Source organism: Macaca mulatta, chromosome 11, assembly GCF_049350105.2.
Source record: "Macaca mulatta isolate MMU2019108-1 chromosome 11, T2T-MMU8v2.0, whole genome shotgun sequence".
Taxonomy (NCBI): Eukaryota; Metazoa; Chordata; class Mammalia; order Primates; family Cercopithecidae; genus Macaca; species Macaca mulatta.
Window position 1 is genome coordinate 127,797,482 of NC_133416.1, and position 17,705 is coordinate 127,815,186.

General features: G+C 47.0%; 2 protein-coding genes across 5 annotated transcripts in view; both read left to right on the forward strand.

Annotated features, from left to right (window-relative positions):
* Positions 1-14,060, forward strand: part of LOC144333151 (uncharacterized) — a 29,660-nt gene extending 15,600 nt beyond the window's left edge. The window contains exons 2-4 of one of the 3 annotated variants that reach the window (XM_077955440.1): positions 11,045-11,104; positions 11,923-12,045; positions 13,409-14,060. Coding sequence is in view for 1 of the 3 variants with exons in the window: in XM_077955435.1 (XP_077811561.1) it covers positions 11,045-11,051 (7 nt within the window). In the remaining 2 variants the exon portion in view is untranslated. Of the gene's footprint in view, positions 1-11,044; positions 11,105-11,922; positions 12,046-13,408 lie in introns of those variants that run through there. The other 2 variants (XM_077955436.1, XM_077955435.1) reach the window with 2 other exon arrangements.
* Positions 14,061-14,184: 124 nt separating this feature from the next.
* DYNLL1 (dynein light chain LC8-type 1) lies at positions 14,185-16,599 on the forward strand. Of its 2 annotated transcripts, none has more exons than NM_001267600.1 (3): positions 14,185-14,332; positions 14,532-14,669; positions 16,181-16,597. In NM_001267600.1, the coding sequence occupies exons 2-3, from the start codon at positions 14,538-14,540 to the stop codon at positions 16,316-16,318; spliced, it is 270 nt and encodes an 89-aa protein (NP_001254529.1). In that variant the 5' UTR covers positions 14,185-14,332; positions 14,532-14,537; the 3' UTR covers positions 16,319-16,597. The 2 variants fall into 2 exon arrangements, with proteins under 2 accessions (NP_001254529.1, XP_015008407.1); XM_015152921.3 differs by having other exon boundaries at positions 14,229-14,332; positions 14,518-14,669; positions 16,181-16,599.
* The last annotated feature ends 1,106 nt before the right edge of the window (positions 16,600-17,705 follow it).

Below are 17,705 nucleotides of genomic sequence, written 5' to 3' on the forward strand. Positions count from 1 at the left end.
TTGGCTAATTTTTAAATTGTTTGTAGAGATGAAGTTTCCCTGTGTTGAATTCCTGGGCTCAAGCAATCTACCTGCCTCGGCCTCCCAAACTGCTGAGATTACCATAAGCCACATCTCCCAGCCTGATTTTTGACAGAGTTGCAAACAAAATTCAATGGAGAAAGGACAATCTTTTTAGGACCTGAATTGGGAACCAATTCAAAAGTTTTGAATAGAGAAGAGTCATATCATTCCTTGTTTTTTTGTTTTGTTTTGAGACAGTCTCGCTCTGTTGCACAGGCTGGAATGCAGTGGCACGATATCGGCTGACTGGAACTTCCACCTCCTGGGTTCAAGCGATTCTCGTGCCTCAGCCTCCCAGGTAGCTGGGATTATAGGCGCCTGCACCACACTTGGCTAATGTTTTTTATATTTTCAGTAGAGATGGGGTTTCACTATGTTGGCCAGGCTGGTCTCGAACTCCTGGCCTCTGGTGATCCACCCACCTCGGCCTCCCAAAGTCCTGGGATTACAGGTGTGAGCCACTGCACCTGGCCTTGACTGGACTTTTAAAAGGATCACTGTGGCCACTTGGAGAAGAATAGTCTGTGGCACAGCAAAGGTGGGCACAGAAAGACCCACTGGATGCTACTGTAATTGTCTATATGGAAAATGACAATAGCTTGGACTAAAATCAGAAGAGTGTGGACTAAAATTAGAAGAGTGGCCAGGCGCAGTGGTTCACGCCTGTAATCCCAACGCTTTGGGAGTCCAAGGCAGGTGGATCACTTGAGGTCAGGAGTTCGAGAACAGCCTGGCCAACATGGCAAAACCCTGTCTCTACTAAAAATACAAAAATTAGCTGGGTATGGTGGTGCACGCCTGTAACCCCAGCTACAAGGGAGGCTGAGGCAGGAGAATTGCTTGAACTTGGGAGGTGGAGGCGCAGTGAGCTGAGATTGTGCCACTGTACTCCAGCCTGGACGACAGAGCACAGCTCTGTTTCAAAAAACAAAGGTCAGAAGAGCGAAGGTGGTGAGATATATTTTCAAGATTGAGCTTAAAGAATTTGTTGATGGATTAGATATGAGGTGTGAGAAATATACACAAGTCAAGGAAAACATCTAGATCTCTCTCCTGAGAAGAATGCAGTGAAGCAGGAAGGTTTGGGAGTAAAGCAGGTCTGTTGTGGATGTGTTAGGTTTGAGACAGATGCCTGTTAGACATCCTAGAGCTATTTCAAATAGGACTTGGAGATATAGGATGGGCATTCAGGGGCAAAGTTTGGAGTGAAAATACAAATTTGAGAGTAGTGAGCCACGAAATTTAAAGCCATGAAAATGGAGACTCCCAAGGGAGAGAGTTTAAATAGAGAAGTAGCCCAATAGAGAAGACCTGGGTCACTCCTTCCTTCAGACATCAGGAAGAAAAGGGGAAACAAACAAAGGAGCCTGAGGTGGTGCAGCCAGTGAGATGGGAGGACAGCTGAGAGAGTGTGGGGTCCTGGAAGCCAGGGGAGGACCCAGAAGAAGAGAGCAACTGTGACAAGTATGGCCATGAAGGGCACTGAGAATTGGCCACTGTGTTTAGCAGCATGGTGGTCACCGGTGACCACCACATTTGAGCTGTCTCGGTGCAGTGGATTAAAGAGAGAATGGGAGGTGAGGAATTGGGGACAGCGAGTACAGACAACTCTTGGAGGAGAGCCGAGATGGGGTGGTAGCTACAGGAGAATGTGTAGGCAAGGGAAGCATTTTTAAAAGAATATGACAGCATGTTTGCATGCTGGTGGGAATAATCCAGAAGACAGGGGAAACCGATGATGCAGGAGAGGGAGAAGAGACAATCACAGGAACGAGAGGAGATGGACCCAGCGCCAGGGAGATGGCCTTAGATAGGAGCATGAACAGTTCACGCAGGGTAACGGCAAGGGAGGCAGAATGTGTGTATACAGATGTGGGTGGGCGGGTGGGGACAGGTGGTGGAAACGTATGGAAGTTTATGAAAGGAATAAAGTAGATTTATATATCGTGACAGGGAACTCAGAATCATCCCATTTTGGTAAAAAGGAAAAAAGCCTGTTATATGCAGGAAAAAAATCAAATTTTAACATTATCTTAGAGTTGTAAGATTACAAATCTTACAAAGGAACTTTCTGTTTCAGATTCTAAATTTCTACAGTGTTTCACTTTTATACAATGAGTATCTATTACTTCTGAAAGTAGAATTAAAAAGATTATTTTTATCTTTGAAAGATATTCATCAGAACACAGCACTGTAACAATACTGAAAAACTGGAAGCAACTTAAGTGTCCATTGATAAGTGATTGCTTCAAAAAGTTATGCATGGACTATTTTTTTTTTTTTTTTTTTTGAGACGGAGTCTCACGGTGACACCCAGGCTGGAGTGCAATAGCGCAATCTCGGCTCACTGCAACCTCTGCTTTGCTTCCTGGGTTCAAGCAATTCTCCTGCCTCAGCCTCCCAAGTAGCTGGGACTACAGGCACACACCACTACGCCTGGCTAATTTTTTATATTTTTAGTAGAGATAGGATTTCACCATATTGGCCAGACTGGTCTCGAATTTCTGACTGCAAGTGATCCAACCACCTCGGCCTCCCAAAGTTCTGGGAGTACAGGCATGAGCCACCACCCCCGGCCACATGGACTATTAAGAAGTTATTAAAATTGGGCTGGGTGCAGTGGCTCACGCTTGTAATCCCAGCACTTTGGGAGGCCAAGGCAGGACAACTGCTTGAGCCCAGGAGTTTGAGGCTGCAGTGAGCTAGGATAGCTAGGATTGTACCACTGTTCTCCAGCCTGGGTGACAGAGTGGGACCCCATCTTTAAAAATACATAAGTAGCCGGGCGCGGTGGCTCAAGCCTGTAATCCCAGCACTTTGGGAGGCCGAGGCGGGCGGATCACGAGGTCAGGAGATCGAGACCATCCTGGCTAACACGGTGAAACCCCGTCTCTACTAAAAATACAAAAAGAAATTAGCCGGGCGTGGTGGCGGGCGCCTGTAGTCCCAGCTACTCCGGAGGCTGGGGCAGGAGAATGGCGTGAACCCGGGAGGCGGAGCTTGCAGTGAGCCGAGATCGTGCCACTGCACTCCAGTCTGGGCAACAGAGCGAGACTCCGTCTCAAAAAAAAAAAAAAAAAAAAAACAAAAAAACATAAGTAAATAGTAATGTTGTAGAAGGTTGTTTTTTTTTTTTTTTTTTTTTTTGAGACGGAGTCTTGCTCCGTTGCCCAGACTGGAGTGCAGTGGCACAATCTTGGCTCACTGCAACCTCCACCTCCTGGGTTCAAGCAATTCTCTGCCCCACCCTCCCAAGTAGCTGAGATTACAGGCGCCCACCACCACACCTGGCCAATTTTTGTATTTTTAGTAGAGATAGGGTTTTAACATCTTGGCCAGGCTGGTCTTGAACTCCTGACCTCATGATCCACTTGCCTCGGCCTCCCAAAGTGCTGGGATTACAAAAAGCAGGTAACAAAAATGATACATTGGCCAGGTTCAGTGGTTCATGCCTACAATACCAGCACTTTCGGAGGCCAAGGTGGGAGGATTGCTTGAACCCAGGAGTTCGAGATCAGCCTGGGCAACATAGTGATATTTCATCTCTATTAAAAATCAAAAAAATTAGCCAGGTGTGGTGGTGTGCACCTGTGATCCCAGCTACTTAGGAGGGAGGGGCAGTCAGATCCCTTGAGTCTGGGAGTTTGAGGCTATAGTTTCAAACTCAGCCTATTTGACAGAGCAAGACCCTGTCTCAAAAAAAAATATATATATATATATACACACACACACACACACACACACACATACAGTGTGATAGGTAGTATATGATATGAATATGTATTTATGTGTAGACAAGATGTATTTAAGACAAAATATTGACAATGGTTATCTCTGTACAGTTAACATGTATAATTTATTCCTTGTGTTCTTCTGTATCTTCTACCATGTGCATTTATTATTTTTGTAACTTTTAATAAAAAATGGGTGTCAGGAAAGAAAATTGATTAAAACTCCTGTAAACATTTCCCATGTGTACTGGCCATGACACTGAGTTTGAGGACAGCTGCAGCTGGCTGCACTAATTACATTATTTTACTTTATAGCTTTGCAGTAAAGGATCCATACATTCAGGTAGGTTGATTTATATGAGCTGAAATGGAAAATGGTCACAGAGAAAAGAGTCGCAGAGGCTCTGGCCAAAACCACTTGGCACCCTGCTAATGAAAGAATACTTTTGGAGCTTCTTGGGGGAAGTGGCTCCTAGAAGAAACAGATTTTTATGTACAGCTTTAAGCTCTGACTTTGTGATCCTCAGATGATAAGTTTGGGGGTACCAAGCGTTCTGCTCTTACTGAGAGAAAAACAACTTCTTTGCATTCCCCTTTCTGTCCCCTGAGAGACCCAGGGCTTTGCAAACAGATGTTTCTGTTTTTGTTTTTGAGACAGGGTCTCGCTCTGTTGCCCAGGCTGGAGTGCAGTGGTGCAATCATATCTCATTGCAGCCTTGAACTCTTGCTCAAGCAATCCTCCCACCTTAGCCTCCTGAGTAGCTGGAACTACAGGCAAACCCCACTATACTAGCTAATTTTTTATTCTATTTTTTGGTAGAGATGGGGTCTTGCTATATTGCCCAGGCTGGTCTCCATCTCCTGGGTAAGCCATCCTCCTGCCTTAGCCTCCCAAAGCGCTGGGATTATAGGCATGAGCCATTGCACCTGGCGTGCAAACAGATGTTTAAAATGGAGAAACCAAGAGCTTGAAGCAAAGATGCAACAATCAATAACTTCCTCACTGGTGTCTTGGCTGCCCCACTAACCTGCCCTCCTCAGTGGCCGTCTGATCATATGAGTCCCTACCCACTACCTTTCAGTGTTGTGGGATTCAGGAGGACGAGAGAGAAACCTCAGGTTAAAACAGGAGAATCCTTTTTTTTTTTTTTTTTGAGACGGAGTCTCGCTCTGTCGCCTAGGCTGGAGTGCAGTGGCGTGATCTCGGCTCACTGCAAGCTCCGCCTCCTGGGTTCACGCCATTCTCCTGCCTCAGCCTCCTGAGTAGCTGGGACTACAGGCGCCCGCCACCAAGCCTGGCTAATTTTTTTTGTATTTTTAGTAGAGACAGGGTTTCACCATGTTAGCCAGGATGGTCTTGATCTCCTGACCTCGTGATCTGCCCGCCTCAGACTCCCAAAGTGCTGGGATTACAGGTACCCGCCACCACGCCCGACTAATTTTGTTTTTGTATTTTTGGTAGAGATGGGGTTTCACCATGTTAGCCAGGATGGTCTCAATCTAAAACAGAATCATTTATTGAGTGCACTCAGGCCCAGCTGACTCAACGTCCAAAAGATTGGGCCTGGAAGAAAGACAGCACTTGACTTTTACATACACTTCACAAAAGGGGGTGGGCTAGCTTGAAGCAAGCTTACAGTGGCATGAAAGCAGGGATACAGAGGCAGGACAAACTCAGGATTGCACATGACCGTTGCCAAGCAACCCAGATGTCCGTTATCTAAGTTTGCCTAGGCACAGGCTTATCCCATAACCTTCACTATGGCGCCCAGGTGGCCGTAACTCAGGCCAGCTCAGAGGTTCATGACCTTCACTCTACTGCTTAGATAAAACAATACTTGAAGTCACTAGTCACAGAGAACAGGAATCTATAAACTCATTCCATAAAACAAAGGAAAATTTGCTTTTCTTCTCCCTATGTTGAGGGAGTGCTGGGAAAGTCTCCAGAGCACATTAGATAATATTATCAAGAATTTTCCTGGGTCTGGGTTGTGCCTGTTGCTGCCTCTGGTACAAGTCAGCCTAATACAGGAAAACTTATTTCTCTTTCTTTTTAATTTTATTATTTTTTTAATTTCCCACCTCAACAGAGCCACTGGTGACCGCAGAATACAGTCCACGTGTCTTAACCAGGCTTATAAGACTCCAAAGGTCTGGCTGCTCCCCACCCCTACTCCCTGCCTTGTCTCTCCCACACTCCCCCAACAGCTTCTCTGGAGCCAAGTCAGCCTCCTTCCAGCTTTAGGCCTTTGAACATGCTGTTCTTTCCACCTAAAAAGCTCCCTGCACTTCCCCCAGCCTAGTTCCCTGCTTGGATAGATTGTTTCTCTAATGTGACTCCTGGAAAAGCCTTCCTTGCCTCCCAGGCTAGAGCAGAGCCCCCATTAACAGCTCTCACACCAGCCTATCTTTCTCCTCCACTGCATTTGTGACATCCTGTGATCCTATGTGCATCCTGTTCAATGTCTGTCTCCACATATAAAATGTAAACTCCAAGAGGATAGGAACTGTGTCTGACTTGCTTCCTTTCATGTCCCTTGTGCCTAGATGGGGGCCTTGTATCAAGCAGGTGCTCAACAAATGTCTGTTGAAAAAATGAGTCAGGGTGCGGTGGCTAATGCCTGTAATCCTAGCACTTTGGGAGGCCAAGGTGGGTGTATCATATGAGGTCGGGGGTTCAAGACCAGCCTGACCAACATGGAGAAACCCCATCTCTACTAAAAATACAAAAAATTAGCCTGGTATGGTGGTGCATGCCTGTAATCCCACCTACTCAGGAGGCTGAGGCAGGAGAATCGCTTGAACCCAGGAGGCGGAGGTTGCGGTGAGCCAAGATCACGTCATTGCACTCCAGCCTAGGCAACAAGAATGAAACTCTGTCTCAAAAAAAAAAAAAAAAAAAAAAAAGACTAAGTGACTAGGAGGCAGGGTAGGAACTCAAGGCTCATCCTCCACATGGCCAAAGCACTTACGCAGGAAAATTAAGTAAGCAATAGAGCTTCTCTGGGGCAGGTGCCAAGGGAAGTCCATCTCTGTACCTAGCACCTAGCTCTGGGCCTGGCCCATAGTAAAAGCTCAGAGAATATTGCTAGCTGAATAAGCATTACTTCCATCTACACGTACTCCGCTCTCAGTGGTGATCTCATCCAGTCCCGTGGCTTTAAATGTCACCTATAAGCTGATGACTCTCCAAATTATAGCTCAAGGCTGGCCCTCTTCCCAGAACTCATATATCCAACTGCATATTTGACATCTCCACTTGGAATATCTAGTAGGCATCTCAGACTTAACATGGCCAAAACAGAACTTTTTGTTTCCTCTGCCAGACTTCCCCATCTCAATCCATTCTTCTCATTGTTCAGTTCACAAGTCTGGAGTTATCCTTGACTGCCTCTGGTTCCCTCCTATTCTGCATCCAATTCCTCAGCAAATCTGTCAGCTCTACCTTCAGAATACCTCTGGAATCTGGCCATCTCTGCCCCATCTCTGCCACCACCTCCTTGTCCAAGCCACCATTCCTTCTTACATGGACTGCTGCAATAGCCTCTAACTGCTCCCACCTCTCTCACTGCTCCCATCAGCTTCCCCACACTCCGCCCTCATGCAGGAGCCAGGTCATCAAGTCTTGGCTCAAATGGTACCTTCTCAGAGAAGTCTTCCTAGAAAACTCTTTAAAACAAGACCCCTCACCCAGTGACGCTTGGTTCTCTTATTCTACTTATTTTATTTGATTGTTTTTGAGGTTGGAGTCTTACTCTGTCACCTGGGCTGGAGTGCAGTGGCACAATCTCAGCTCACTGAAACCTCCGCCTCCTGGGTTCAAGCAATTCTCCTGCCTCAGCCTCCTGCGTAGCTGGACTACAGGTGCATGCTGCCACACTCAGCTAATTTTTTATATTTTAGTAGAGACGGGATTTCACCGTGTTGCCCAGGCTGGTCTCGAACTCCTGAGCTCAGCCAGTCTGCCCACCTTGGCCTCCCAAAGAGCTAGGATTACAGGCGTGAGCCACCGTGCCTGGCCTATTCTATTTTATTTTTATCCACTACCCTTATCAGGGATAAATATTTTTGCTTGATTTTATCTTTATTCTCCTGCTATAAGTTCCATGAAGAAGGAACTTTGCTTTTTTGTTCTCTTGTGCATTTCCAGCACCTGGAACAGGGCCTGACTCAGGCCCTGACAGTTCTTGCTCAGAAATCTCCCCAGAGTCATAAATGAAGGGCCAAATGAACTCTGAAAGAGTTCTGGAGAGTCAGATTTTCTCCCAGTCAGTGAATCAGAATCTAGATGCCAGAAATCAGATACCAACTACCTATTTTCTTGTTTAGAGCCCTAGAATAATTAAAAGTTAACTCAAGACCACTTTGCATATAATTAAAGAGTGACACTGAGGTCGCCTACTGAGTCACAGAGGCCTTGTTAGCTCCTAGAGCAGACTACAGATCCTGCCTCTTAGTCTACACGGGAGCTAGCCAGCTCGATCTGTAATTGTTGCTCTTTCCGTTCCTTCATCTGTAAGTAGGCCTGCCTGCCTTGTGGCCTTTACATGGAGCTGTGAGCTTGGGATCTGTGACATTCAAACTCAGTCCAGATTGTTTAGGGTGGTGGTTTTCAACTGCTGGGGAATGATTTCACCCTCCAGGAGACATTCGGCACCATCTGCAGACATTTTTGGTTGTTGAAACTGGGGGTGTGGTGTGATTGGCATCTAGTGGGTAGAGGCCAGGGGTGCTGTTAAACATCCTCAAATGCATAGGACAGCTCCCCACAACAAAAAAACTTTCTAGCCCAAAAGGTGAATAGTGCTAAGGTTGAGAAGTCCTGGTCTACAGAAACACTAATGATAAACGGTAACTAGCATCACTGATGTTTGCCACATGCCCAGTAGTGCACTACATTCTCTATGCGTACCATCTCAATCCTCACATTGTCCCTGAGAAACAAGGACTCTTATAATCCCCATTGTACAGATGAGGAACCTGAGTCTCAGAGAGGTGGACTCACTTGCCTAACGTCACATGGCTTAGTAGGGACAGATGAACACCCAAGGCTTCCTGACCTCAGAGTCTGTTCCTTTAACGTCTGTTCTGGGTTGCTCTGCCCTCTGACTGGGAGCTGAGGGGGCCTGTTAGTCCTCTCTGAATGTGTCTTCATCTGCTGCCCCTGTGGACAGTAGAGTGTCGGTCTACTCAGGCGATGCTTGGCTATTAGCCAGAAGGGAGGTTTTCCTTCCCTGAGTTGTCTCAGCCTTTCTGGCCTCACTCTCCCTGCACTGCAGTACAGTCCTTGGCTCCAAAGCTCAGCTCCCCTGCCAGGCCCCGGCTGGTGCCAGCCCTTCTTCATGGGGTGGAAGCTTCTGGATTCAGACCTAGGCCTTGCATTCTCTCCCACATGGTGCCTCCTTTCTCGACGGGGTCTTCAATCCACTCTGGGGCCTGCAAGGTCACTTCACACTTCCTTTCAGGTAAGGGAGGGTTAGAGCTGCTAGGGTGGTCACAGGACTCATGGTCCAAGAAAGTACTCAGGTCCCAGAAAGCTAGACAAGTGATTGCTGGACTGGGCTGGGAACAGAGTGATGCTGGGGCAGTAGTGAGGCACAGGCCATGGTCCTACTTGTGGATGAGGTGAGGAGAGCTGCAGACCCCCAAAGAATCCCTCAGCCTGCCTGTGAGTTACAACTCTGAAGGGCTTTCTGAGGGCCCTGGGAAAGTGTGATGACCGGAGTTGAAAGGTGATTCTGTCCAAGGAAGATCATGACAGCCAAGGACCAATGTAGGGTCAAGTTTGAGGTGTTTGTTGCTGAGGAATCAAGGCTGAAGTAGTCTGAACTATCCATGCTTCCTTCCTTCCTTCCATCCATCCATCCATCCATCCATCCATCCATCCATCCATCCATCCACATATATTTAGGGAGCTCTCACCAGGGGCCAAGGATGCTTAGTGTCTCCAGGGACATCACTCTGTTCTGAGGCATCAGCTCCCCTTGTTTAGGTATAGCTCAGAGGTTCCACCTACCATGTGGGACTGTGGAGTCAGATCAGGATTCAAATCCCAGCTCTGTCACTTTCTATCACTGTGACTTTAGGTAAGGGACATCATCTCTTTGAACCTCATTTTCTTCATCTGTGTAATAAAGAGACAAACAGTTCTTACCTTGTAGAATTATTATGAGAAGCCAATGAGATAATGTGTCTAAAATGTCTGGCACATGGTAAGGTCTCAATACATAGTGGCAGTAGCTACCATTTATTATACCATGGCTAGGTCTCTAGATGCATTATTTAATATCCCTGCCACCAACCTATAACGAAGATGTGATCTCCATTTAAAAATCAGGAACCTACGAGGTGGGTGGATCACCTGAAGTCTGGAGTTCGAGACCAGCCTGGCCAACATGGTGAAACCCTGTCTCTACTAAAAACACAAAAATTAGCCAGGAGTAGTGACTAACGCATGTAATCCCAGCAACTCAGGAGGCTGAGGCAAGAGAATCGCTTGAACCCGGGAGGGGGAGGTTGCAGTGAGCTGAGATCGCACTACTGCACTTCAGCCTGGGTGACAGAGCAAAAGTCCGTCTCAAAAAATAAATAAATAAATAAATAAAAATAAAAAATAACAATCAGGGCTGGGCGCGGTGGCTCACGCCTGTAATCCCAGCACTTTGGGAGGCTGAGGTGGGCAGATCACCAGGTCAGGAGATTGAGACCATCCTGGCTAACAGGGTGAAACCCCATCTCTACCGAAAATACAAAAAATTAGCCGGGCATGGTGGCAGGCACCTGTAGTCCCAGCTACTCGGGAGGCTGAGGCAGGAGAATGCTGCGAACCTGGGAGGCGGAGCTTGCAGTGAGCAGAGATCGTGCCACTATACTCCAGCCTGGGCGACACAGCAAGACTCTGTCTCAAAAAATAAAAAAATAACAATCAGGAACCTGTATCTTGGAGAGGTTAACTAACTTGAAGGAGCTCATAGCTTAGGTTGATTCCAAGGCCTGTGCTCTCAGAAACGTTAACAACTCCTAGTTATAATTTCCTTTGGCAAGAATGAAAAATGCAGGTTTTCAGGTGTAGAAGGATTTTTAAGCAAGTTTATCAGGCAGGAGTAGATATAGTAAGTTGCCAAAATGTGTGATGCTATAGAACCCCATATGGGCCACTTCAGGGGGACCTGGTGAAGGAATCTCACATTTATTCTAGGAGTTTGGGTTATTGTACAACAGTTTTTCTTTTTCTTTTTAATCCTCCTTAGGTTCTGAATCCCTTTGTGAGTCTGATGGAAGCTAAGGATCCTCTGTTTGGAAAAATGCCTGTAAGCACTACATACATTTTTGTGCACAATTCCAGAGGGCTTGGGAAACCTTTGCAATCTGGCCGTGGACCCCATTTAAGAACCCTCCTCCAGGGCAGCATTTTTCAAGTGTAGGACACATATCACTTACAGTGTCCGAGATCAGTTTAACAATGCAAAAATAAATGTTTTATATTATAATATTTATATTTTATAGTTACCTTCTATTTATGGCCAGTGAGACTGGCTTTCCATTTACGGTAATGATATAAATTTGTCTTTTAAAAGCATACTAATTAGGCTGGGTGCGGTAGCTCACGCCTGTAATCCCAAAACTTAGGGAGGCCAAGGCAGGCGGATCACTTGAGCTCAGGAGTTGGAGACCAGCCTGGCCAACATGGCAAGACCCTGTCTCTACAAAAATAGAAAAATTAGCCTGGCATGGTGGTGTGCACCTGTATCCCATCTACTCAGGAGGCCAAGGCAGAAGAATCGCTTGAACCCAGATCACGCCACTGCACTCCAGTCTGGGCAACAGAGCGAGACTCCATCTCAAAAAAATAAAATAAAACAAAAAGTATACTTATTTAAAAAATAAAGGGAGTTCAAAGAAAATTATTAAATAATATATAAAGTATTACTTTTTATTATTTATTTATTTATTTTTGAGACAGAGTCTTGCTCTGTCTCCCAGGTTGGAGTGCAGTGGCACGATCTTGGCTCACTGTAAGCTCAGCCTCCAGGTTCACGCCATTCTCCTGCCTCAGCCTCCCAACTAGCTGGGACTATAGGCACTCACCACCATGCCCGGCTAATTTATTTTTTTTCTGTATTTTTAGTAGAGACGGGATTTCACCATGTTAGCCAGGATGGTCTTGATCTCCTGACCTTGTGATCTGCCCTCCTCGGCCTCCCAAAGTGCTGGGATTACAGGCGTGAGTCACCACGCCCGGCTATATAAGGTATTATTGATGAACAATTACATTATTATATTATAATGATAGTATTATTATAGCAAAAATTAAATAAATAATAATAGAGGTAGTGTAGACACGAAAAAAAATCATGAGGATGATTTAGGAAATTTCCCTGGGGTTTCTACTTAGTGGAGTCACCGTGGCTTTACTTTAGTGTCATCTGCATTTCCAGGGTCCTCACTTGTCAACCTGTTTCTTCCTCAAGAGAAGTACTATATAGGAATATTATAACTTCTCAAACCCTGAATCTCACCATTAGAAGCATGGAACTGGAAAAAGCTGTTGATTTAATTGATATGCATATGTTGAACCTGAAGAGGTTCTAATTATTCCCATTTTTTTCCTTTTTTTTTTTTTTTTTTTTGAGACGGACTTTCGCTCCTGTTGCCCAGGCTGAGTGCAATGGCACAATCTCGGCTCACTACAGACTCTGCCTCCCAGGTTCAAGTGATTCTCCTGCCTCAGCCTCCTGAGTATCTGGGATTACAGGCATGTGCCACCACGCCCGGCTAATTTTGTATTTTTAGTAGAGATGGGGTTTCTCCATGTTGGCCAGGCTGGTCTCGAAATCCTTACCTCAGGTGATCCACCCGCCTCGGCCTCCCACGGTGCTGGGATTATAGGCATGAGCCACTGCACTCGGCCTATTCCCATCTTTTTCTTTCTGGAGTTGTGTGTCTCTGCTCAGATTGTTTTATTTTTATTTTTTGAGATGGGGTTTGGCCATATTGCCCAGGCTGGTCTCCAACTCCTGAGCTCAAGCGATCCCCTCCGCTCGGCTTCTCAAAGTGCTGGGATTACAGGTGCGAGCTACCATGCCCAGCCACAAATTGTTTTAAGTAGAGAGTAGGTGGTCAAGAGAAAAATGTAGAAATGTAAATAGGAGACTTCCAGATACATGATTAACCTGATAACTTATTTATGGAGGTTCAAAAATACATTATAGGCATTTCAGAGCTGGTTGTTCAAAACCTTGCTGTGGTCTTTGGGATAGTTCTATAAACTGACAATTATTGATAAGATTCATTGATCATTTACTATGTGCCTCACATTGTGCTGAGAGAACTTCAAATGTTTTATACTGCTAACAAGCATATGAACTGGTTTCCTTTTACACTTGGTCCTCCTTTACTTAAAGAAAACATTCAAATAGCTAGTAAATGACAATGCTGGGATTTAAATCCAGATCTGACTTGTCCCTCAACTCCCCCAAGATCTTGCTTTTTTAACCACTTCGTGTCTCCTCCCTAAGCTAGAGGGGACGTCATCCCTCTAAGGGCCACTTTTTCGTCCATTAGGATACCTCCTCCTCAGAGATAAATCCCAACCAAGAATCTCTCCCACACAGGAAAGACTGCCTCACCTGAGCAAGAAGCCTCACCCTGGACAAAAACCCCGGGGCTCAACACTCCCAAATCCACCCGGATCCCCATCCCCACCCCCTTAAAGATGTCCGCATTGCTTGGCAGAGACCCCACTCTTGGGGATAATCCCTTACTCGTAAGGAAACACCCTCTCTCCTTGAAGCCCTCCCTCAATCCTGAGGATGCCCTCTCCTAAATATTTCAGAGCAGAACCACTACAAATGGGGCCCAGTGCAAAATGAAAACGTAAGGGCCCCTCCTGTAAGACTGCACCGCTGGTTTGCCCACGAAGCCGGCCCTGCTTCAGAGATACCTTCAGTAAAGGGAGAGGCCACTTCTGTCATAATCCTGCTAACCTGGGGTCGGAGATCCTGCGACCTGTCGTGGTGGGGGAGTGGGGGCAGGGATGGCCACCAACTTCTAGAGACTGTTGTTCGAGAACACACCCTGGGACAACCTCCGTGAATTTGGAATCACTTCCCTTGGCCCAGGCAGAAGCTGCCTTCCTACCTCTCCAGACAGCTGGGTGGTCCTCGCAACCGGGCCGGGGCTCCACCTTCTGGGTGTGTGTGTGGGCCTCGCCGCGTGGGGCCCATTGCCGGGGCAACCGACGCCGTGAGCGGTGCATTGTGGTCTGCAACAAAATGCAGGAGAAAGATCCTGAGGGAACCATGGAGTCCCTGGACCAATGGAAGAATGCCGTGGGCTGCGTCAAGCCAATAGGGTCGCGCGGCGAGGGGCGGGGCCGGCGAGAGCAGGGCGGGGCCTGAGCACTAGGCGGCGGCGGCTGCCGTGGGGCTGCTTAGATGCGCCACGGCTTCGGTAGCGACGGCAGCTCTGCGAGGGCCTGACCTGTGCAAGCACCTCCCCCAGGAGACCGTTGCAGTCGGCCAGCCCCCTTCTCCACGGTGAGAAACTCGGGGGGCCAGGGGGTGTCCTCGCTGTCTTATTTCGCCCCACTCTGGACTTAGCCCGCCGCGTAGCCCTCGCTTCCTGAGAAGTGGGGTGGGGGGCGTCGTCCCGTTGTAGCGCCGGCCGGGGTGGGGGCAGTTAGTGCCTGGGGGGCGCGGCCCAACTCAAACCCTTACCTCAGGCCTTGCCCACTAGGTAACCATGTGCGACCGAAAGGCCGTGATCAAAAATGCGGACATGTCGGAAGAGATGCAACAGGACTCGGTGGAGTGCGCTACTCAGGCGCTGGAGAAATACAACATAGAGAAGGACATTGCGGCTCATATCAAGAAGGTGAGGATGGGCGCGGGGGCCGAGGCGCAGCCGGGAGCAGGGAGTTCCTTCCCCTCGATCCTGCTTTCCCAGGGCGCCTGACAGGTCCCGGGAACACCCCTGGCGGCTCGGGGTGTAGAAGCTTCCAGAAAGGACGCAGATGCATTTTGCACTCCCCTGGAGAAGACCAGACCCCCGGCGTCCGAAGTTTTTTTTTTTTTTTTTTAATTATCCAGCTCCGCGGGGGGAAAGCGCCACCTAGCAACGGTATCTAAGACCTGGGAGCAGCGGTTCCCCCTTCTGTGTGGTTCCTGCGCCGAGGATCCATCTGGGTGTTCCGAAGGGGGGAGCTGCGTGGGTGTTTCCAGCCGGGCCGGGGAGATCTTGCCAGCCTTCCAGTGGGGAGTTGAGGGAAAGTGGGTGGTGGCGGGGCTGGGGGCTGGGGTGGGGGCTTGGCAAATGGCAGTCTAGAAAGCCGGCAGGACTGCCAACTTCTCGAGCAGTGTTTGCTGGAAGGGAAGAAAGCTGGCAGCCTAAGCCGTGGGAGGGTTCCAGTCGAGAATGGGAAGATGAAAGACTTAAGATGGAACAGAAATAAATGCCTTTTTTGACAAACGCAGCAGTGCGTGCGTCTAGCTTGCAAGAGCGTTACTCCTCTTCATAGCTTTAAAAGAAGTTTTCGCACTGCGTGCTGTTAGAGTAGCTAAATCTTGTGTGACTCTCCACAAACACTTGTAAGACTTTTGTAGAGAAAGATTACGGTTGGCACCCAGTGCCCCCCACAGGCATTCTACTCCCCAGTACCTCTTGGGGTGGGATAAATGGCGACGAGTTGTTCCTACAACTTGCTAACCTAGTGGACAGGGTAGTAGATTAGTATCATCCGGACAGATGTGGAGAGGACGGCTGTTTGGATATTAAGGATAAAACTTGGCCAGTTGACAGATTCTGTTTACAGCATTTTTTACGGCAACAGTGGAGTGCTTCAGTATTGTGTCCCTGTAAATTTAATTTTGATCCGCAATCATTTGGTATACAATGTTGTTTGAAGTTTTATCCTTTTGGAAAAGTCTTGTGTTGCAGAGATGCAGTTAAGATCTTTGTGATGAGGAATGGGATGGGCTAATTTTTTACCATTTTCTTGGAATTGGGGGCATGGCAAATACAGTAGGGTGGTTCTCTACATAGAACATGATAAACCACACCTGTTAATGTCACCTTCTGTCAGTGAATAAGAATATTATAGAAGGTATGAAGGTGTAATTACCATAATAACAAAGCACCCTGTCTTTAAGGCTGACCTTTTGTCCTTTGACCTCCTCAGCCTCCATTCCCATCTTAGCTCAGACTGCAAGTATGTTTGTATTAATGCACTATGTAGGCGTCTTGGAGCTGGGGAACATTCTTTCATTCTAAGAATTTGCAGATGCTGACGTTCCTCCTTTCTGCCCCTACAGGCTCTGGCTTATCCAGGAGGCAAACACTGACCTCTGGTAATTAAAATTCTAGTTCTTTTCTTTTGTCTTTCCCAGGAATTTGACAAGAAGTACAATCCCACCTGGCATTGCATCGTGGGAAGGAACTTCGGCAGTTACGTGACACATGAAACCAAACACTTCATCTACTTCTACCTGGGCCAAGTGGCCATTCTTCTGTTCAAATCTGGTTAAAAGCATGGACTGTGCCACACACCCAGTGATCCATCCAAAAACAAGGACTGCAGCCTAAATTCCAAATACCAGAGACTGAAATTTTCAGCCTTGCTAAGGGAACACCTCGATGTTTGAACCTTTGTTGTGTTTTGTACAGGGCATTCTCTGTACTAGTTTGTTGTGGTTATAAAACAATTAGCAGAATAGCCTACATTTGTATTTATTTTCTATTCCATACTTCTGCCCATGTTGTTTTCTCTCAGTCCATTCCTTTAAAAAATAAATCTGTTGCAGATGTGTATGTGTGTGAATTACAATTTGTTCAAATAACAGCATTGAAGATTGTCACTTGATCAGATGTCCAGGTTGGTGGGGATGAGTCCATCCTTACAGAAGTAAGTTTCTGTGGGGCATTTCAGTACTCTTTAGTCACATTCTCACCCATCCTGCAGCTGTTGTGCATCGCAAAGAAACATTTAAATTAAATCTTAGTCCTAATTTGAAAATCAGTATTTAAGGATATTTGTTAAGACATTGCTATAGAATGTTCTGGGCCTTTGGCCTCAGGTTGTGGTGATGGATGTGTCGTAGTACTTGAAGCTTTCTATGGCTATAAAATGGAAATAAGCTCAAAACAAAGTTGGGATAATGAAATGGATTCCAGGACCCTTGTCTAGCCCCTTCCCCTGCCTAGAAAGAAGGTGGTCTTAGGGGAAAGTAAATGTTTCTGAGCAGCAGTCTTAATGCTCTTCTAATAAAGGCTTTGCAGGAATTTACATTATCAGCCTGCTGTGCTGTGCTGTGCTTTGCTGTGGCCAGGAACAAGTGTGAATTGATGCCTTTTCCTGAAAAGACCCAATTAAAGCTGGGGACAAGTAGCCATCAAAGGTTTCCTGCTATCAATTTTAAGAGGACTGCAGTCTTAGAAAAGCAAATATGGCAGACTTGTAGGTGGAAAGGAAATAAGACAGGCTGAAACAACCCACACCCATCTTGGGAAACTGCAAGAAGGGTCCTGACTTCTAGTTTCCCTGTGTTTTCCCATGGATCTCTACGATGCTATTGGGATTTCTAAGCAGCCAGGCGACTGCTACACAGAAGAGGGCGATAGATTGGAATTGATGGGTGATAACTCCCTTTTTTTTTTTTTTTTTTTTTTGAGACGGAGTCTTGCTCTGTCGCCCAGGCTGGAGCGCAGTGACCAGATCTCGGCTCACTGCAAGCTCCGCCTCCCGGGTTCCCGCCATTCTCCTGCCTCAGCCTCCCGAGTAGCTGGGACTACAGGCGCCCGCCACCTCGCCCGGCTAGTTTTTTGTATTTTTTAGTAGAGACGGGGTTTCACCGTGTTAGCCAGGATGGTCTCGATCTCCTGACCTCGTGATCCACCCGTCTCGGCCTCCCAAAG